Source organism: Panthera leo, chromosome E1, assembly GCF_018350215.1.
Source record: "Panthera leo isolate Ple1 chromosome E1, P.leo_Ple1_pat1.1, whole genome shotgun sequence".
Lineage (NCBI taxonomy): Eukaryota > Metazoa > Chordata > Mammalia > Carnivora > Felidae > Panthera > Panthera leo.
The window spans coordinates 46,060,042-46,082,634 of NC_056692.1; the positions used below are offsets into that span (position 1 = coordinate 46,060,042).

The 22,593-nt window shown below is 41.6% G+C and overlaps 1 protein-coding gene across 2 annotated transcripts in view; it reads left to right on the plus strand.

Moving 5' to 3' along the window:
* The window catches only part of MAP3K3 (mitogen-activated protein kinase kinase kinase 3), a 60,432-nt gene that overhangs the window by 7,946 nt on the left and 29,893 nt on the right, over positions 1–22,593 (plus strand). Inside the window, exons 2-5 of one of the 2 annotated variants that reach the window (XM_042916000.1) lie at positions 1,865–1,986; positions 14,163–14,203; positions 19,597–19,696; positions 21,711–21,737. In XM_042916000.1, the coding sequence (XP_042771934.1) occupies positions 1,865–1,986; positions 14,163–14,203; positions 19,597–19,696; positions 21,711–21,737 (290 nt within the window). The remainder of the gene's footprint in view (positions 1–1,864; positions 1,987–14,162; positions 14,204–19,596; positions 19,697–21,710; positions 21,738–22,593) is intronic. The other variant, XM_042916001.1, reaches the window with a different exon arrangement.

Below are 22,593 nucleotides of genomic sequence, written 5' to 3' on the forward strand. Positions count from 1 at the left end.
ATAGCACAGATTTACTTCTTATACTTCAGGCTGTTCTTTCCTTTCCACAAGGTATTAGAATATTTCCAAGGCATGATGATGAAAGACAAAAGATAGGTGCTCTATGGGTGGAGTCTTTTGTACTTGCTTCTTTTAAGCTGTGCTTCTGGTCCTCAAGTGACTCAGTCGTCACCAAAACAAGTGTAACAACTCATCTGTCATGTTCCTTTCCAGATCAACAGATTTATTTTCAACTCCCAAATGCTATTTGAGTAGACAAGGATGTCTTGAAAGACCTGGGAGAGTTTTGCAAAACATGGAATTGGGCTGGTTTGAGTTCTGGGTTTTGGCCACTTGTCTTCAATGCATGAGAATTCCAGTACTCTGCTATTTCAAGAAAAGGGGATTAAAAGTAATGCCAGTAAGGCAGAGACAATGCATTGCTTGGCCAGTTAGGGAAGAAAAACAATAGAACTGCCTTTTCACTTCCCTGTGGGAAGCAGAAGGCCTATAAACTTGTAAAGAGTTGGGGTGGGGGGGGGCGGTGCTCAAAGGCTAGGCATGTAAAACAGCTTCTGTTCAAAGCAGCTACCTTGAGGTCCTTGTTTGGTACCTTTTAAAATGTGCTTTTCTAGGGGCACCTGGGTGGCTCAGTCGGTTAAGCGGCTGACTTCGGCTCAGGTCATGATCTCACGGTCCGTGAGTTCGAGCCCCGCGTCAGGCTCTGTGCTGATAGCTCAGAGCCTGGAGCCTGTTTCAGATTCTGTGTCTCCCTCTCTCTGCCCCTCCCCCGTTCATGCTCTGTCTCTCTCTGTCTCAAAAATAAATAAATGTTAAAAAAAAATTTTTTTTTTTTTAATAAAATGTGCTTTTCTAGGGGCACCTGGGTGGCTCACTAGGTTAAGCATCTGAGACTTCAGCTCAGGTTTTGACCTCATGGTTTGTGAGTTCAAGCGCCACATCAGGCTCTGTGCTGACAGCTCAGAGCCTGGAGCCTGCTTCGGATTCTGTGTCTCCTCTTTCTGCCCTCCCCTGCTTGCTCATGCACTCTCCCCACCCCCCCCCCCGCCAAAATAAATAAATCTTAAAATAATAAATAAATAAATACATACATACATACATACATAAAGTGTGTTCTTCTAGGGGCAACTGGGTGCCTCAGTCAGACTCTTGGTTTCAGCTCAGGTCAAGATCTCACGGTTCATGAGTTTGAGCCCCACATCTGGCTCTGTGCAAACAGTGCAGAGCCTATTTAGGATTCTGTCTCCCCCCTCTCCCCTCCCCTGCTCGCTCTCTCTCTCTCTCTCTCTCTCTCAAAATAAATAAACTTAAAAAAAAGTTTTTTTAATGTGCTTTTCTACCTGGGATGCTTTAAGAATAAGTCTGTGTGTGACTCTGTCCCATAATCAGCTCTCCATGAATTCATCTTTTCACTCAGTACCCTACTACACTGTGCTGGTTGTTGTTCACTCCAACTTTTCATTTGTTTTTCCTGATTGAGTTTCTCTGGCACTGGAAGAATTGCCCTGTCTGAGCAACTCCTTTGCTGCCAGTGAATTGGTAAATATTGCTGCCAGAAATCTGATTGGAGATATGTTAAGAATCCATTAAAATTCAAATTGCCAGAGTCTGACCTCAGTTATCTACTTTTCAGAGACATCAAATGCATGTGATTATAGTTATAGGATCTGTCGTTTTACCTGGGCAGAACTTACAATTTTTAGTACTAATTTGCTGGTCTGTATTTTATTTTTAAGTTTTTATTTGAATTCCAATTAGTTACCATACAGTGTAATACTACTTTCAGGTGTACAATTTGGTGATTCAGCACTTACCTGTGGTCCATTTTAAAGTATCTTAGCCCATGTGCTCTCTTTCATTGCAGACGAACAGGAGGCATTGAACTCAATCATGAAGGATCTGGTGGCCCTCCAGATGAGCCGACGTCACCGGGTGCCTGGATATGAGACCATGAAGAGCAAAGACACGGGTCACCCAAATAGGCAGGTGTGTGTGGCCATGGCAGATCCACCTACAGTTGCTGGGAAGGGGTTTTCAAATGGGCAATATTTGAGAAGCCAAGGATACTCTAATACCAGGTTAGAATGCTTTTGGCCCCTTTCTTTCAGAGTTTATTAAGTGGTGAGTGGTATATACCAGCCAGGTGTGGGTCCTGATCTGGATCCCCAAAGCCTTGTGCATCTGACCTTGTGTATAGTGTTGTATCTGTGGAGAATAAGAATAATTCCTTCATGTATTATGGGGACAGTATTCATGTAACTCTTCCTTTACTGATTATTGGCAGATGTTTAATCCAGATTCATAATCTCTCAAGAGGTTTTTTAGCTACCTTACAGTGTATACTCAGGAAAAATTAGTTAATTTTAGTTTTAGCATATGTAAAATATAATCAGGAAGGGAAATTTACTTAATAAGATGTCACATAATATATTCTAAAGGTAACAATGAGCGATTTTATTATTTTTGTTTACACTTGTTTCCCCTTATAGTAACTTAGGTGGTTGAGAGTGTCTACTCTACTGAGAGTTGTGTGCTTCTTTAGGAAAATAGTTACTATTTTTATTAACATTTAAACCTGTGCACTGTTGAGAATCTTTTTCCCATCTCTAGTGTCATTTACAAACTCCCTGTTTCCTGGGTACTTTGGCCTTCAGAGAGGAGTGAATGATGGGGAGCTTTCCTCCCTAGTGGGTTATCTGGTGCTATATCATATGGCATGTTTAGTGTATTTGGTGAAAATTTGTACATGCCATTCTCCTTTGTGGTTCACTTCCTTATCAGCTAACCTTCCTTCTCTTTCCTCATTTGCACCTCGTTTACCAATTCTTCAGAAGAATCCTTGGTTCCTAGAGAAAAAGTAAGGCCCTAGAACTTTTTCTGTCTAAGGTCTTGCTAGATATAGTCTCCCAGAGTATTTCCTGCCTTTAGGAAAACTGGGGACCCTGCATCCTTTTGTTTCATGATATAACAGAAGGATTAGCTTAGAAGGCTGGTTTGTTTTTGTGGCTACCTTACAGAACTGGGGGAATAGGGCCCATTCTTTTACTATTTTAATACATTATTCTGTCTAATTGTGTGGGTTCTGCCTTGTGGTAACTCTTTGCTATTCAAAGCTGCTTTTGGAAGGAGCATTTTACCAGAAGTGAGTCCCCTCCCCCAGGCTTGAGCCTAATGACCTCACTTTCCTTCCTGTCTTCCTATGTGGAGTGTGCTGCTCCAGTCAGCTGATCTTTCTCCAAATGGGGCTGATAGTGTGGATATCAGTTAGGTGAAAAGGGGAAGCTTTCTTGAGTTGGAAGGCCCAAATGGACCAGTCCGGGAAGAGGAGGGTGGCATGGCCTCTGATCATTCCTTGAAGGGAGTTACCTTTTAGAGATCCTTCTTTTTCTTTTTCTTCTTCTTCTTCTTTTTTTTTTTTTTTTATGTTTATTTATTTATTCTGGGGAGAGAGTGCATGAGTGCACACCAGCGGGGGAGGGGCAGAGAGAGAGAGGGGGAGACACAGAATCTGTACTGAGCTGTCAGTACAGAGCCTGTTTTGGGGCTCAAACCCAGGAACTGTGAGATCATGACCTGAGCTGAAGTCGGACACTCAACCGACTGAGCCACCCAGGTGCCCCTAGAGATCCTCTGCTTAGAGCCTAAAAACTATTATAAGAAAAGTCCTGATCTTTACTGTGCCTGCTGCTGTGTTATTGGAATAAAGTCAGTGGTTATGAAGGGAGAAGGCTGTGGAAAGGATTGACTGCTGGTTAAGAAGTAACCTTAACAAGAGGTAGTGGCTCTAAGGACCCACAATTTACTTGAATATCATCATACTTTTTCTGTTGCATGGAGGATACAAATTATTAACCTCAGTTTTTTTGTTTTTAAAGAAAAAACACAGCAGCAGTAGGAGCTCAGCCCTTCTGAACAGCCCCACAGTAACAACAAGCTCATGTGCAGGGGCTGTAAGAAAAAGAAATTTTTGGGAAGGAACCACATTACTCATTAAAGCTAAAATGTGCTTTCAAATCTGATCCAAGTGCTGGAAGAGTGTGGAGTTCATTTCCCAGACAAGTCATTTTAGTGGATTTGTAGGGAGCACTGGTTACTTATAACCTGTATTCTGTGCTTTTAGCCACCAATTTGCAGAATAGTATTATTCATAAGCAGTGTCTGTCAGTGCTGTCCAGTATACTTGGTGTGATGATAGAAGTGTTCTGTATCTGTGCTGTCCAATGTGATAGCCACTAGCCACACATAGCTATTGATCAACTGAGGAAGTCAATTTTAGGTTTTATTTAATTAAAAAAATTTTTTTTTAATGTTTATTTATTTTTGAGAGAGAAAGACAGAACATGAGCATGGGAGGGGCAGAGAAGGGAGACACAGAATCCAAAGCAGGCTCCAGGCTCTGAGCTGTCAGCACAGAGCCTGACATGGGGCTCGAACCCACGAACTGTGAGATCATGACCTGAGCCGAAGTCGGACGCTTAACCGACTTAGCCACCCAGGCACCCCAGATTTTATTTAATTTTAATTAATTTAAATTTAAATAGCCATATGTGGCTAGTGGCTACTGTCTTGGACAGCACAACTTTATATACTATAAGAGACTGTTGGTTTGCTGGGCAAGAAATTAAGTGCATGCTTGGAGGTGTTTAGCAATTCATTGGTGTACATTCATTCTTCCACACAGGTCATGTGTTTCTATACATTGTGATAAGCTCATTCATGAGAATCCTATCTAAGATTCTATTCCAGAGGCATGGGGGCTGGGGGGTAGTGAAGCTGTGGAACTGACATGACTGTTTAGAAATGGAAGCTCAAAGTTGTATGCTAATATCAGACAGAAGGGCAATGAAAATGTCAAGATCATTTTTCCCCCTTAATAAAATCAAGGTTGTAGAATGGCCTCTCCTGGGAATTGTAGCAGATGTTCAGCTTCTGACCAGGGGAGGTATTCTTCAGTAAAATCCAAAAGGAGAAAGGGGGAGAAAGTCTCAGTGAATATATTTCTAGGAAGGATGGGGTGAGATGAAAGTGGAGGAAACCTTTGGAGGGAGATGTGTTTATAGCTTAGTGTAATGAAAAGAACCTGGCCTAGGAGTCTGCCGGTGTTAATAATCTGTTAACGTAGGACTTTACAGAGTGAATCCCTATTTGTTATTGTTGTTGTTTGCTTAGGCTTGGGATAGGATTAAACTCTATTCTCCATTACCAGTTCCTCTGCCAGAAAGTCCATACTTAGCAGAGAAGAATGAAAGATCAAAACCTAATTTAAATGGCTAAGAGATGCCAAATTGAGCTAGGAAATGTCAAATAGGGCTAAAGATTCAAATTGCAGAGTACCAGTTGAAAGTAACCAAGTGTTTGGTTAGAAAGGTTGCTTTTTCAGGCAGGGGATGGCGCTGACAGAGGCAAAGGGCACTTACTGCAGCATGAGAAGCGCAGTGCTGGCCACAGGGCAGCGCTAAGATTAGCAGAGCCTTACGGGGTTCAAGCTGGACACAGCAAAGGAAAGCCAGAGGAGCTATGGATTGACAATTGCTGGGGAGCTGAGGCCTGGAAGAATTGGAAAACCTAATTTAATATCTCTGCTTAGCAGGACTTCAGGCATCCTCTTGCCTAAGTGAGAAAGCTAGGTAACTAATTGAAAAAGAGAATGCGTTTGGCAACAACTAAGCGTTCTGAGCAGCTTCGGACGTATATGGGCAATGAGGTGCTCAACTATGAACTCTTTGCTAGGAGGTAGGATCTGGGTTCTCTGCATTCTTCCTCTTGTACATTAGATCCCTGGAAGCCTACAGCCTTGTTAGAGCTGGCCGAACAATCTTAGATGTGTGGCCCATCCCAGTGTGTGGTTGGAGCCTACGGACAGTTTTGCAGGCGGTGATGAGCAACACCCCTTTAGCAGTCATCAGCTCACAGTGCTTTATCAATAGGTGCAATTTCTCTGTGAAGCTGACAGCTTAGTGTACTGAAAAGAGTACTGGCCTAGAAGTCTTGGAGTTGTTAATAATCCATTAACCTAGGATTTTACAGTTTACCGAGTGCTTTCAACAACAACAGTTGATAGCACTAACAACTGTAAGCATGTGTATGATGCTTAAAAGTTTGCAGAGTGCTTACACAAAGGTATTTGGTAGAGCCAGGAAGCAAACCCAGATCTTCTGACTGCTGGTCACAGTAATTTTACTGTATATAAGTCTAATCATCTTTCTAAACCTCAGTTTTTCCATCTGAAATAATACCCGTTGTATCTACCTCTTAAAGTTGTTGTAAGGTCACAGGCAGAATGTAAAGCATTTTGTACATCGTAAAACAGATGTACAGATGTAAAGTGGTAGTGATTACATCACTCTGTTATGTTCTGGCACTGCAGGTATGAGTTCTAGTGAAAGCCTCTAATCAGAATTCTGCATACTGTCATGGAACTGAAAAGGTTAAGGTTTTCTACCTTTATTGGATTGTTATTCCTGTCTATCAGATAGTTCTTTGCAAATTTCTGAAGCTAGCCTAATTTCTTAAAATCCCAGTGGAGGAAGAAATAGAATCCTTAATTCCCGTTTCTCTCAAGTCTTACCAGTAACTGGTAAGTAGAGGCTTGAATAGCATCCAGGCTCTGGGTCTGACTTTGCAGGTGTTCACTAGTGGGTGCTGAATGGAAAAGTTGCTTTCCTCATTTCAGGCACTAGCAGGACAGGACTCTTGGCTATCAGTTCTAAAGGAGGAAAATTCTGGGGGCTGTTCCTCCAGTATGGCCAGTGATTGAGCAGACTGTCTTTTGCTTTTACTGTGACAGACCTGGCTCTTCAGGACTTCCATTCTCTTTCAGGGGTTGTTGATAAGATTGTCTGGCTAGTTTGAAAGTGAAACATAAAGCAATATATAAGCTTGATATTTTATTTTATAAGAAGGCTGCTTTATTTATATTTTATACATATATATATATATTTATATTTGTGCGTGTGTGTGTAGCAATGGTTTATTAGGCAGCAATAGCTAAGCAATATACCATTCAATCATTGATTCATTCAGATGCTCACTGAGCTGCTCCTGCATGCCAGACACAGTGCAAGGACTGGGCATATAGAAAGAACTAGGGCAGAGAAGGTTGCTTTACAGTCATCTCTTCCGTTGCCCTTAGGACTTTCCAGACCCACACAAAATTATTTTTGTTGTCCTTTTTTTTTTTCTTTTCATTTTTTATCTTTGGCAAAATAAGGACTCTAGTGCCAAAAATATGGGAGCCATTAAAGACACATAGCAAATACAGGGAAAAGGAGAGCTACTCTGAACAATGGCTAGCTGAAACCTTTGTCAAGTCCAATTAGTTCACAAACATTTGTTTAATAAACCCAGATTTGTACAGGGATTCCTGGGAGCTTTCCTGGGTTGCATGTTCAGTTTTTGAGTTTAGACTTTGAGAAGGTTATTTCTACTTCAGTTTGGCATCATTATTGATTACTCCTATTGTCCCTGCTGAGTTCCCAAATCTGTAGTTCAGCCAGGAGGCCTACACTATCTTCCTGAGATTGGCTGTGGTGGGCAGGCGACTTGAACTTGCCTAGACCTGAATTTTTATATTGGAACTTCTTTTCTTAGCAGGGATGGCACCTCTCCCTTCAGTTCAACATGTGTCTGTAGTCAAGCCTCTTAGATATACAAAGAAATGTGTTGTGTTCCCTGTACCCTGGGAGCCATACAGTCTTATTGGGAAATGAAAACTACATTAAAAAAAAGAAACTGAGGTAGGATGCAACTGTGCCTAAATATATGGTACAGATAGTGAGTGCCACGAAAGTGTAAGGTGAGCTTGAGCCGAAGGAGTTACAGAGTCATTTCTGGAGGGGGTAGCACTTAACTAGGCTGTGAAGGAATGTGTGAATGTTTAGCTAGGTGGACAGGAGGAAGGGTGGCACTCCAAGTCAGGCAACTGAAAGGCCAAAGGCTTAGGGCAAAGAACGAACCTGGCTTATTTCAGGAAATAGAGTGGGCATTGTTTGGGCCGGAGAGAGCAGTCCTGCTGAGGACAGTGTGAGATGGCTACGTAAACTGAGTGAGCTTAAGTTCCAGAGGACTTTGAATGACAGCTGAGGATTTAGACTTTATTGTATAGATCAGGGGTGTCACTGATTACTTTTTGAACAAGGAAGGGACATGGTGAAAGTGGTGGTTAAGATGACTGAAACCGTAGAGGAATGTAGACTGTGTTGGCAGAGGGAGCTCAGAAGTGCAGAGTCCGCTTTAGGAATCCAGGAGTAAGGGGAAAGGGTCTCAGTGAGAGTGATGACAGAGAGAATGGGAAGTGGGGTTCTGTCCCAGAGGCCTTTGAAGGGAGAATTGGAGGGGAGAGGAAGGAAAGAATCAAGTGGAACTCAGAGGTTTGTCTTCAGCCAAGAGAGCAGTGGTACCAATGTTAGAAATGGCATTGATGAGAAAGGAGACTAGTTTAGGAGGATGGTTGGGGCAAACATACATGTAGTGAGGTTGAGTTTGAGATCATAGTAAAAAAAAAAAAAAATTCAGATTGTATGCATGTGTGTATGTGTGTTTTTGCAGGTCCACAATCCTTTGTCTGCATTTCTGAAATCCAAAGGGTACTGGAAACTGAAATACTTTTTTTTTTTTTTTTTTTTTTTTTTGGTAAATTTGTGGCAGACTCATTTGGCAGCAAAACCTGGTTTGAGTGGACTTAGGGCTGTTTATAGTCTTTATTTATTCCACTTATTGTGAGTATTCACACTTTTCACTACAAAAACTAGCTTGTACTGTGTTAACAGAAAAACCCTAAGTCTTAGGTGACTTAACACAATATGCCCAGTGTGGGGAAGGGAAGGACAGTGTTCCCCACAGTCAGAACCCTGATCGAGGGTGGCCCCACTGACCTGGAACATGTGGCCACCAAAGAAGAGAGTGTAGAACTCAGTTATGTTCCCAGCTCTTGGTCAGAACTAGTGATAAAGTCCCAAACTAACTTCAAGAGAGGCTAAGCAGGACAGAGGTGCGTGGGGGAATACCTGTTCATGTTCTGCCTGTGCTGTGGAAGCGCTGCCCCAGGGACCCTCCCTGGGGGGAGGCGTCACATAATATGTATGACAGGTACCATACTTCCTCTCTAAGCTCAAAAATGCATTCTGAAACCCTTTTCGCCCCAAGAATTTTGGCTAAAGGCTAATGGGACCTGTGTTTTCATTTATTGAGCACTTACTATGTGCCAGGTACCATTCTCATGTCTTTACCTAATTATTTCATTTAATTCTTCTGATAACTCCATGAGATAAATATTGTTACTATTCGCACTTGACAGATGAGGAAACTGAGTTACAGATAGGTTAGTCAAATTCAAAGTCCTAGAGCTAGGAGGTTGTAGAGCCAGGGTTTGAAACCAGATGGTTGGACTCTGCTGTCACATTTTTAAGAACAACATATCTGCCTCAAATACATGGCAGACAGAGGAAGTTTTGCTTGAGAGATTGGGGCTGGTCATAGAGATTTGGAAATTTTCTATTTACAAGTTGCCTATTTTTTTATTATTAAAAATTTTTAAGTTTATTTATTTATTTTGAGAGAGGGTGGGGGAGGGAGGGAGCATGTGTGTGCCAGCATGAGCAGGAGAGGGGCAGAGAGACAGGAGACAGAATCCCAAGCAGGCTCCACGTTGTTGGCACAGAGCTTGAAGCAGGGCTTGATCTCAACAAATCATGAGATCATGACCTGAGCCTCGCAAGATCAAGAGTTGGACACTTAACCGACTGAGCCACCCAGGTGCCCCTCAAGTTGCCCATTTTTTATTCTTACTGAAGAGAGGATGTGAGGAAAGCAGGAGAAATCCAGAGGCCAAAAGTCCAAACATCAACATGTGGGGGGAGGGGTGGGAGAAGGCATGAGGAAGAGGAACCAGCAAAGAAGCAGAAGTGGTTAGAGTGATGGCAGGTTCCCTGGGCTGGGATAGAGTCACAGAAGGCAGGGGAGGAGAGAACCTCATGAAAGAGAACTTGGCCACCAGTGTGAAATGTCTCAGAGAAGCAAGGAGAATGGTTGGCAGGAGGAATTGAATATATTTATCTTTATCTGAACTTTTCTTATCCATGGCTTATTCTCGTCAGCCTGACAGGGGGAACTTGGATTTAGGAACTTGGCAGATGTGGGCACACCATGTGGTACATGCCAGCATCCTGCCCTAGAAAGGCTGTCACCACATCAAAGAAGGGATTCAGCGCCCTAAGCATCTTTGTTTACACTGCTTACTAATCACAGGCTTGGTTGGTCTTGAGTAGGAGTGATTTGTGGTTTAAGGCAAAAGTTTAAATTCCCTTTCTAACTGAATTCACACGGAATAGTGCTTGGATTATGGTCGTCATTAAATAAATTCAGTTCCTTCAGTCCCACAAAGGGACAGAGGGGATTCCTTTGTAAGTACATCGAAGTATAATGTCCCAGTTTATGAATAAGAGCTATTGCTATGTGTTTTTTATTGCTATAAAAAATGAGATGAAAAGCAACAAAAGAATACAATTTTATTTTAAATCAACAGAGAGGAATAAATCCTAAGGGGCTTTAGTTAATACATCAATATTGGTTAACTAATTGTAATAAAAACAAATGTACTATAGTAATGTATGATGTTAATAATAGAGGAAAGGTATGTGGGATCTGTTTGCTCAATTTTTCTGAAACTCTAAAGCTGTTCTAGAAACAGAATCTGTTAATAGAAAATACTAACAGTGCAAAAGCTACACCATGGTGTGCTGGACTGTGAGCAGCAGCAGGTGAAAGGCTCTGGTAGCCCCCCTGCGGGGGCAGACAGGTTTGCAGACTTCGGTGAGCGCTCGGGTACTCCCGAGCCAGCTGTGGGACCAGAGAGTGTAGGCAGCTGGAGGTGGCACGTCCGTGTGCAGCGGCATGTCGGGGCACTGTGCTGTGGAGGGCCCTTGCCATGCTAACTGCTCAGCATTCCAGGGAAGGAGAAAAAGAGGACAGACAACTGCTGTCACCTGTGTAAACCTCAAATCCACACAGTAACTTTCTCTGCAGCACTGCCCCACCTTTCTGCTTGCACATGCCTGCACGTGCGCGCACGCACACGCACACACACTTACACTCACCTAGAGTGCAGACCAGATGGGGCACGGTGCTTTTCCATTCTACTTCCTCCATCCCCATCTACTCACAACCTCAGCCAAAGCATCCCCTACTGGCTCCCCAGGCCCCATAGCTTGCTGCATGATTGGTACCTCAGTGTCCTGGTTCTGACTTCATTATTACTCCCATCTCCTCCATGAGTTCCAAGAAATAAGGTCCCATTGAAGCTCTGCGTCTGTGAGTAAAATAAACCTCCTTTTTTTTTTTTTATTTTTTTAATGTTTATTTATGTTTGAGAAAGAGAGAGAGAGAGCGATAGCAGGGGAGGAGCAGAGAGAGAGGGAGAAACAGAATCCGAAGCAGGCTTCAGGCTCTGGGCTGTCGGCACAGAGCCCGATGCGGGGCTCGAACTCATGAACCGTGAGATCATGACCTGAGCCGAAGCCAGACGCTTAACCAACTGCGCCACCCAGGCGCCCCAAAATAAACCTCCTTTGCCTGTGTGACACTTAAGTTGTGGCAAAACATGATGGTTAAGAGCTGGGCTTCCAGGTTTTGAATCCTGGCTCTTTAAAGCATGGTGACCTTGAAGGAACTTATTTAACTTTATTGTCACTCAGTTTCTCCTGTAAAATAGGGACAATAATAGTATTTGTTGTGAGGATTTGCTTAATTGATACATGTAACAGGCTTAGAACAAGGCTTAATACATAGTAAACGTTCAGTAAATGTTAGCTATTGTCATATACTATTAATGGATGAAGTGGTCTACATGTTACATTAAAGAGTGAGAGGGCAAGATCAGAGCTGTGTTTTGAAGAGTTGTCACATTGCAGGTCAGCAGAGCAGGAGCTTTGCCATCCACTGTTTAGTATATGAACTTTTCAGGGACATGAAGCTCTTTGAGCCCCAATTCCACCTCGTCTTTAAAATAATGGGATAGAGGGTGGCATTATTATATTTTGATTCAATGATTCTCAAGCTGTGGTCTAGGGATCCCTGGGAAGTTCCCAAGAACTTTTCAGGGGGTCCGTGAGGTCAAAACTATTTTCATATTAATACTAAAATGTTACTTGCCCTTTTTACCCTCAATCTCTTAAGAATGTACAGTAGAGTTTTCCAGCGGCTGCATGATACGTATTATCACAACAGATTAAAAGCAGAAGTTGACATGAGAATCCAGCTGTCTCCTATTAAGCCATGCATTAAGGAGATTTGTATTCTGTCACTAAACTCTAAAAATATAGTTCTTTTTTATAACTGTGTTTATGTTAGCATGTAATATTTTTTAAATTGTTTTAAAATGAACAAAATAAATATAAATTTTGTTTTAATTTCTAATGTGGCAAATATCAGTGGATACAATATATGCAAACAAAAGCTCTTTGAGGTCCTGAGCCTTTTTTTCTTTTAATTTTTTTAATGTTTTATTTTATTTTTTGAAAGAGAGAGACAGAGTGCAAGCGGCGTTTGGTGGGGGGCGGGGGGGGGGGGTGGGCAGAGAGAAGGGAGACACTGAATCCGAAGCAGGCTCCAGGCTCTGAGCTGTCAGCACAGAACCAGAGGTGGGGCTTGAACCCACGGATGCAAGATCGTGACCTGAGCCGAAGTCAGATATTCACCCAACTAAACCACCTCAGCCTTAAAAAAAAAAAAAAGTTTATTTTTGAGGAAAAGAAAAAGACATGAGTGGGGGAGGGGCAGAGAACAGGGGAGAGAGAATCCCAAGCAGGCTCCACACTGTCAGTGCAGAGTCTGACGCAGGGCTCAGTCTCAAACTGCAAGATGATGACCTGAACCGAAACCAGGAGTCAGAGGCTTAACCAACTGAGCCACCCAGGTGCCCTATCCTCAGTCATTTTTAGGATGTAAATTAGAACCACTCGTCCAGTTCAGTGGACTATAAGAGAATTCTAGCTTTCTCATCTCTTGGGAAAAAGAAGTTCTTTATGTACCCACCCCACCTTTCGCATTCTGTCCTGTTTCTGTCGATTTCTCTGTCTGCTCTGTGTTTCTCATCTAAAGATACTCTGAAACTTTCTTCTTTCTTCCAAGCCACAGCCTATTAATTTCTCTTTCTCAGTATACTTTTCGCTCACTGTCCACTCTTCCTTTCCTCCATCTCTGTTAATTTGTTGGTATCCTGACAGGCTTAGTTTTATTTTTTCACTATACGTGTTCTTTTCTTCTGTAATATCTCTTCCCTTTTCCTGCCATTTTAAACTCGCTTGCTCTTTACAGTATTTCTTCCTCCTTGATTTGTTTCTTAACATTCTAATGCTTCTACTTCCTCCTATTTCTGACGTTTACACTCAATTCTGTTCTCGCTCAATCCATTTAATAAATATTAGGCACAAATATTAGATACCATTTCCTTTGCTTGTCACTGGTAGTACAGAAACAAGATAGACACGGTCCACGGGGTACCCATAGGCTACCCATGATAATAAGTTAAGACAAATCTGGAGACACTTCTAAGGTAACTTGTCCAGGGTCCTGCTTTATGCCACCAGGGGTAGTCTTGAAAGGGTCATGGAAATCCATTGTAACAGCAGCAACCGCATGTCTACTATGTATGAGGTATCTTGTGTATATTATGTTGTTTAGTTCTCATAGCTCTTCAAATCAGCTATGTTTAGCCTCACTGTACACATGGAAAACTAAGATTCATAGAGCATAAGTAACTTGCTTGTGGACTTATAGCTAGGAAGTATCCATCCCAAGATTTCTCTTTCTCTTCAGTCATATCAGCCAAGAAGGAAAGGTGTCCTGGCCAGGAGGTGATATGGTAGGAGAAACTCCAGAGCCAGTTGTAGAAATAGAGTGTATGAACTTAGAAATGACATGTCAGCATAGCAGCTGAGCTGGGCAGCCACTTAGAGATCTTGTCCTAAGAGCTTTGTTGCCCCTGAAGTTAGAACTCAAAGGCTACAAGTCACTGGAAAGGAATGCGTATGAGGTAGAGACGCTGTAACGGGAGCCATCAGGGATGTTTGCCTAAGGTTGCTAAAGGACTACCTGAAGCTTACCTGGGAATGGCAGGATAACACATGCCAGAGAACCCGCTAACCTGTCTATCATTCCTTTGACAGAGTGACGTCAGAATCAAGTTTGAGCACAACGGGGAAAGGCGGTAAGTCTGCCTTCTGATCAGTGGTTGTGTTCACGTGTGCTGCGGTTCTCAGAAAGCATCGAGCTTATGGAAGCTGTTTCCCTGGAGTGATCCCTGTGGGCTCCCTGGCTAGATGATGGGGTTGATTTGGCATAAAAGGGCAATTTTTACTTTTGGCTTGGCTTACCAATTAAACTTTATTTTTGGTCTTAGGGATGGAAGCCATTTCAACTGCTTTTACTGTTTTTACTCTTCTGCTATTATTCTGCTCCTGTGGGGTCCACCATTTTGCTAGGGGAGGAAGTCAGGACTCCAGCCCTACTCAGTTATGACTTCCAGATACACTGACATTGTGCCACCTGATAGCATCAGAAGGAGATCAGGAGGCGTCTGGGTGGCTCAGTCGGTTGAGTGTCCGACTCTTGATTTCCACTCAGGTCATGATCCCAGGGTTATGGGATTGAGCCCCATGTCAGGCTCCATGCTAAGTGTGGAGCCTGTTTAAGATTCTCTCTCTCTCTCCCTCTGCCCCTCTCCTCTCTCTGTCCTCCCTCTGCCCTCTCCTCTTCTCTCTCTCTCTTCCCTCTGCCCCTCTCTTCTTATCTCTCTCTCTCTCTCTCAGAAAATAAAAATAAAAAATTAGTTAAAAGAGGATCAAGATTCTCCTGTGATGTGGTGCTATTTCCAGCCCAGTAGAGTGGCCCTGGCCCCTGGCTTTGTCCACCTGATGGGCCAGGTTAGTGACTTGGAAGTTTCTTTATAATGTGTCAGGGTCATGGGAAGCTGCATCAAGTCTGTCAGTTGTGAAAGATTTCAGATCATTTGAGGACATAGAAAGAGGGAGTTTTTCAGTCTATATTCAGTATCTTACCTTGTTAGGGAAGTGAAAGTAATGTTATGAAACGCTTTTGTCCTTTCCTCCATTGTTAGTATTTAGTTTTTTGTAGGAAGCCAAGATAGAAGTTTTCAGTGGAGAAAAATAGGACTCCACTTAATTTCTAAAGTTATTTAAGGAAAAACTTATTTTTTTTAAACTCAACATGGGGCTTGAACTCACAACCCCAACATCAAGAATCGCATGTTCTGACTGAGCCAGCCAGATGCTCCTTAAGGAAGAACTTTTAAATAAACTTTATTTTGAGAGAGAGACAGAGCATCCCAAGCAGGCTCCGCACTATCAATGCTGAGCCCAGTGTGGGGCTTGATCTCACAACCATGAGATCATGACATGAGCTGAAATCAAGAGTTGGATGCTAACAGACTGAGCCACCCAGACGCCACTTAAGGAATAACTTTTGAAAAGCATACAGAACTCTGGTAATGGGATAATTGGGACCCTGTGCCTGCACGCATGTGGCATATATGTGCCTGAGTGTGCTTTTCAATATGTTTCCTGCTATTCCAGTCTCTCTCATAGATACCCCACTTTTGCCTTTGCTTTGAGCATTTGGAAATGTGAACAGCAAACCCATGAGAATAAGCTCTTCCTATTAGATTAGTTCCACCAGAGGACATTAGTGCCTCCAAACATTGTTAGCACAAGTCCAGATATGTGGCTGCTGTTCTCCCTTAAAAAGATATATTAACAAGCCTGCAAGGTTGTCAGAGGTTGCCTGGTGGAAACACTGTGGTCTGCGGAGCCAGAGCCCTGCTACTGCGGTGTGTGTTCTAGGGCTGTTTCAGGCCTGGAGGGAGGAAAGTCTGATTTCTGTCCCCAGCGGCTCATCCTGTGTCCTGCCAGTAGCAGAGAAGTTAAATTGTCACTTGATTGTTGCTGCTTTTCACACTTCTGACATGACTGGGTTTTGGAAGGATTGCCAAACTCAGACTGGCAGAGAGTTTTCAGAAGTAGATACAAAATCAAAAGCTCAATTGTGTTGGAGCCTAATTATGTGGTTACGCTCTCCTGAATTCCTGTTCCCAAAGTGGTATGTAGTTACAGTGAGCAGACGTACACTGAGAAACTGTATGTGTTTAGTTTCAGAGAAGCTGCCAGATCGAAACCACAAATATTTAAGGTGGTCAGGTAGGAATGGCCTTTCAAAGCCTGAACAGCAGAGTGTTGGTATCAAGATTTCGAAAACTGTGCATTCTCTTTTTATGGAGCTGTTTTCAGGAGCCATTGCATTTCACTGTTTGTGTACTATGTGTGGAATTGAGGACTTTTAAGTTGGTGCGAGGAAGCCAAGTTGCAGCTGCACTATGCCAGACAGCTCTGGTTTCATGTGTTTTATGTCTTAGAGATTTTATAGAGGATATGATTGTGGGCTTTCTTTACTTTTTGCAGGGAATATGGATAGTATATATCTAAATGTTGTAGGCCCTTAGAGAATTAGAATGTACAGAAAAGAGGGAAGAAATAGTCTTTTTCCATTCACCTATGCTAAGTATCCATTCTGTTTCCCTTTGCTTTGGAAGGGTAGGGATCCGGCTCCTAACACTTTTACCTTTTAGCCCCAGGAGGGCAGAAGAGGACTGTAGATTCAGACTCCTTCCCTTGGAAAGCTTCCCTGTCTGGACACTGGTGAGGGTGGTTGTCACAGGTGTTAGTCCCCTCTTTGAACCATTGGCTAAAAATGCCTACCACTCAGGGTGATGGCGGCAGCTTCGATCTTACCAACGCTGATAGTCCTGGTTTCTCATCTTGACTTTGGGGCTGCTTTTGAGGTTTTGAATGGCTTGTTGCCAGGCACAGTGCAGGAGAATTTATCTGAGCCTGATCCTTTTCTAATGGTGTGCTAGGGACATATGAATGGTCTCCTGGTATTTTATTCAGGAAGACTGGCCCCTGTTGCTGAGATGCTGATGAAGGAGGTATGATTTGCTATTAGGAATTAATGGAAAGCCATTCTCTCAAAAGTCTCCAGAAAACGTCCATATCTAGATAACCCATATCTAGATAGCATTACACAGTATCATTCCTTGGCACAGTTGGTTTGAGGGAAAAAAAAATACAAGGATTACAGTATGAATGGATTCCCAGGTGGGATATGAACTAATATATTCAATATAATTTCCAAAAATGAAAGGTGGTGATGGATAAAGGAAAAGTTATGGAGAAATTATCTTCCTGGGATGTTAGGCTTTGTGTGAAGGATAGACTGGTTGATAGAAGTATGCTATTAAGGTTGTCCAAAAGAACTTTCTGCTATAATGTAAATGTCATGTACCTTTGTTGTCCAGCATAGTAACCACTGGTCACATTGCCTTGTGGCTAGTGAGACTGAGGAACCAGTATAAAATTTAATTTTAATCAGTTTGAATTTAACCAGCTGCATGTGGCTAGTGGCTACCACATTGAATAGTACAGTTCTAGGATGATGGAAGCTTTTATGCTGCCTACTTATTTGTGCCAGCCTGGCACAGAAGAACATTAAAGAAATTATCTGGTCAGATTCCATTAAAATCCAGTAGCTTAGATCCCTCTGTCCTGTGGTTTATTGCTTCTTACTCTGGTTATACCACTTCCCACTCTGGAGGAGCAGAGAAGATGTAAAAAAACCACACACTTCTCAGCATGAGGAGGGCAAGAACTGGAGACGCTCCATGGCTGAATACTGCTACTCTACCGAGCACTAGTCATATTTCGTCCAGCCTAGGCTACTAAGAGATGAAGGTGGTTTTGATATATATTTTCCCCATCACATTAAGCATAAATTCATGTGTTTATTAGTCATTAATAACTCTTTGAATTGTCATAATATCCTTGTCTATGTTTCTGTTGGGTTGTTTGTCTTACTGATTTTGCATGGATTATTTTTCCAAGTTTGATATTTCTTAACTTTGTTGAGGGCTGATCATTTTGCTATCAGAAGTTTAAATTTTTGTTGTCAAATCTGCCTTCTTCCTCCTTGTCTTCTGTATTTTATATAATGCTTAGGAAGACCTTCTCCACTCCAATATTTTTTAATCCTATGCATTCTTCTGTATGTATGTGTGTGTGTGTGTATACACACACACACACACACACACACACACACACACGTAGAGAGAGAGAGAGAGAGGGAGAGAGAGAATATATGAGTTACTTTCTGATATTCTCTTGTTTTCACTTATCTCATTGTTTATTTTTATCTTAAGTATTTAAGTTGTAATGTATTGGGTTGGGCCCATATGACCGCTTTTGTACATCAAAAATTGTTGACTACCAGCAGCATACAAAGGTAGAGAGAATGTTATACTGAACCCTTCTGAACCTGTAACCCAGATTTGATATTACCAATATTTTGTCAATTTTTTGTATATTTCATTCTTCTGTTTCATTCATTTTGTATGTTTAATCTGTCCCCAGTTTTAAATTTTGCTGTGATGTTTAATTGACAGATTCTTTTAACACATCTTTGAACAAGTTCTTACTCTACTCTGTATTTATAGACATTGTTTTTTGGGGGCACCTGGGTGGCTCTGTTGGTTAAGTGTCCGACTTCGGCTCAGGTCATGATCTCATGGTTCGTGAGTTCGAGCCTTGCATCGGGCTCTGTGCTGACAGCTTGGAGCCTGGAGCCTGCTTCAGATTCTGTGACTCCCTCTCTCTCTGCCCCTGCCCTGCTCGCACTCTGTTTCTCTCTCAAAAATAAATAAAACATTTTTTAAAAAGTTGTTTTTTGAACTGACCTAATGAGTTTCTCTAGAAAAGTGTCAATATCAACACTACTTATATGATCATATGTGTCACTTGTTAAAAAAAAACTTAGGCATGTAACCAACTCAAGGGAAATTCTTTTGACTCTTAGGTAGGAAATCTCAATTCTGAAGATAATCAGCATTGAGATTCCTCTGGCATCAGCAATGGATAAGACCTTTCAAGTCCTGGAGTTGAGTCATTTAGGAGTTAAGACCATGTTTTCAGGACCACTGCTCCAGTCTCCAGGTTTTCTTCCTAACAAGAGTGTTTAGAACCTAATGTTTAAATCCAGATGTCCTGCTTTTTTCTTTTTTTAATTTTATTTATTTATTTTTGAGAGAGACAGAGAGCATAAGCAGAGGAGGGGCAGAGAGAGAGGGACAGAGGATCCTAAGCGGGCTCCATACTGACAGCAGAGAGCCTAATGCGGGGCTCGAACTCACGAACCGTGAGATCATGACCTGAGCCAAATTCGGATGCTTCACTGACTGAGCCACCCAAGCGCCCCAGGTAGTCCTGCTTGGATACTGAACTGTCATTGATAGAAAGATCTGAGCTGAAATGGTAGAACAATTATTGGGACTGAGCAATGTTTGTGATGCTCAGGAGAAAGGTAAAAAAAAAAAAATAAAGTAGGTAAGAGAAGAAAAGAAAAAATAGAAAGTCAAACTGTATGAAGGAGAAAAAGAGAATCCTATGTTTAAAAGAACAGGAAGATATTCAGAAGTCCTAGCTTTCCAAATCTGACTTTTAAAATATACAATTAACGATGCTTCCTATTCCTTTTCAGAATTATAGCATTCAGCCGGCCTGTTAGATATGAAGATGTGGAACACAAGGTGACAACAGTGTTTGGGCAGCCTCTTGATCTTCATTACATGAATAATGAGGTAAGAAAGTAGATGGATGGTATGGAGACAAGATGGGGTGACAGCTGACTACCTTTTTCTTTCTCCTTAACTGCGGATATTTTAGTTTGTTCCTTTACTATCATCTGCAGGTTTTCCTTTTCTGGAGCCTCTTTCCTTAATTTCAATAATTCTGGGATTTCTGGTTTTTGCTACATGGGAGATTCCATAGCTACTTCCATTCTGCCTGCTCAGTCAGTGGTGGTAGCTCTAATACTCCGTGGTGGGAACAGGTACGGTACTGGGGCCAGGATGTATATTGTCTCTGTTATGTTTTGTAGCTTATCTTTTTCTTTCCAGCACAACCTTAACAAGAAGCAGAGGTTTAGGAGGGGCTGGAGAGGTGTGGAAAACTGGTGGGTAGTTCCTCTATTGACAGTCATAAATACTGGACTCTTCTCTCAAAGTTTAACTCCCAAGTATAGTTTGTTTCCAAAGTTAGCACCTACTCAAGTGATTTCTTTAACTCTTCTTCCTCCTGTCCCCTGCCCTTCCTTCCAGTTCTTATTTTTTCATACTTTGTCACCCAGGAAGGGATTCTTTTGAGTGTCAGTTACTTGGCTGCTTTCCCAGCTCCAAGAAAGGTACTAGAGGCTACAGTCTGCTTGGGCTGATGCTTTGCGTTAGTCTGAGAGGCAGTGTGTTGGTGCCTAGTAAAAAGTGTGCATCTTGAGGGAATTGAATTGGGGGACAAGACAAGAAAGCTGGACAACATCCTGGCTCTTTGAGAATTGGGTCCTTACTGTGTAGTTTTGTCTTATTGGTTAAAGAGTGAAGAATCTCCTCCATAAAGCAACCCAAGTGTCCATCCATCCATCAATAGATGAATGGATGAAGAAGATATGGTATATATATATAGAGAGAGTGAAATATTACTCAGCCATAAAAAAGATGAGATCTTACCATTTGCAACAACATGGATGGACCTAGAGGGTGTTATGCTAAGTGAAATAAGTGAGACAGAGAAAGACAAATACCATATGATTTCACTTATATATAGAATCTAAAACACAAAACAAATGAATAAATAAATGAAAAGCAGAAACAGACCCATAAACACGGAGAACAAACTGATGGTTATCAGAGGGGAGAGGTAGGCAAAATGTGTAAAGGAGGCGAGAGATACAAGCTTCCAGTTATGGAATGAGAAGTCATGGGGATAAAAGGTACAGCAGAGGGAATATAATGGTATTGCAGTAGCGTTATATGGCAACAGATGGTAGCTGCATTTGTGGTGAGCACAGTATAACATACAGACTTGTTAAATCAGTGTGTTGTACACCTGAAACTAACGTGACATTATGTGTCAACTATACTTTAAAAAATAAAAGCAAAAAACCTTCAGCTGGAGGAAAAAGGAATTTCTTCCATAATTTGGGGCTGACATCTATAGGGGCTGAGATTTGTTGGCTAAAACCCCCCAATCCCCTTTTATACAAAATATACAACTACAATTGGATATGTTGCCCAATAGCTAACAAAAATAAGACTGTCTGATCTTTTGTTTTTTTGTGACAAATTTTAGAAATACAGCAGATTTGGAAAATAAACCACTAGCTCTATAGTTAATAAGTAATGCAGATGAACTTTTAAAAATTGCAGCTCAAGCTTCAGTCACTGCATAGAAAGCAAGGCTGGAGTCTGCCAGCTAATCAGCATTAAAGAAGGTATTCTTTAGTGAGGAAAGACTTTACTGACTAATTTAGTGCTCATTTCTCTTTCCATTAAGAATTCCACATGTCCCAAAATCCATTTTCAAATTCTTTGGGCAATAAAGTGGCTTCCCAGAATGTTAGTCATTCCTTTATTTAAATATTTATGCAGATGTTAATTCTAAAGCCAAACATAATTAGTAGTTAGTAATTATTTTAGATGATGCATGTTTTTCCATGCTCTGCTAATGTGAATGACCGAGAATTGACTAGTTTACATTTTATTAATTTAAAAATCCCTCAACCTTTTTCTTTTCTTTGCCCTCTAAACCTTGCCACGTCAGGATTTGAGAACCACATGTGAGAAATCGGTTGGTATTTTATTTTATGTTTACTTATTTTTTTAATAGCTTTATTGAGGTACAATTTACCCACCATAACATTTACCCTTTTAAGCTGTACAATTCAGTGGTTTTTAATATATGTACAGAGTTGTATAACCAACACTACTGTCTAACTCCAGATACCCCAAAGAAAAGGCCTGTATCCATTAGCAGTCACTTCCTATCCCCTCCTCTCCCTAGCACCTGGCAGGCAAACACAAACCTACTTTCTGTCTCTTTGGATTTGCCTGTTCTGAACATTTCATATACATGGAATCATATAATATGTGGCCTTTTGTGTTTGGCTTCTTGCACTTAACATAATGTTTTCAAGATAATAATATTCCATTGTATGGAGAAACCACATTTTGTGTATCCATCTGGATACTGGAATTGTTTTCACTTTTTTGACCATTATGAGTAACGCTGCCATAAACATCTGTGTACACATTTTCATATGCACGTATTTTTTTCAGTTCCCTGGAGTATATACCAAGGAGTAGAACTGTTGTCTTACGGTAACTCTATGTTATCGTTTTGAGAAACTGTCCATCCTTCCCATATCCACTGTACCATTTTACATTCCTACCAGCAGCATAGAAAAGTTATAATTTCCCTATGTCCTCATCAAGACTTGTTACTTTTTGGGTTTTTGCATATCTGTTTTTTAAATTATAGCCATTGTAGTAGGTACGAAGTGGTATCTCATTGTGGTTTTAATTTGCATTTCCCTAATGACTAATGACATGGAGTGTCTTTTTGGTGCTTATTGGCCATTTGTCTGTCTTCTTTGGGCGATGTCTATTCAAATCTTTTGTCCATTAGGAGAATTGGATTCTTTGTC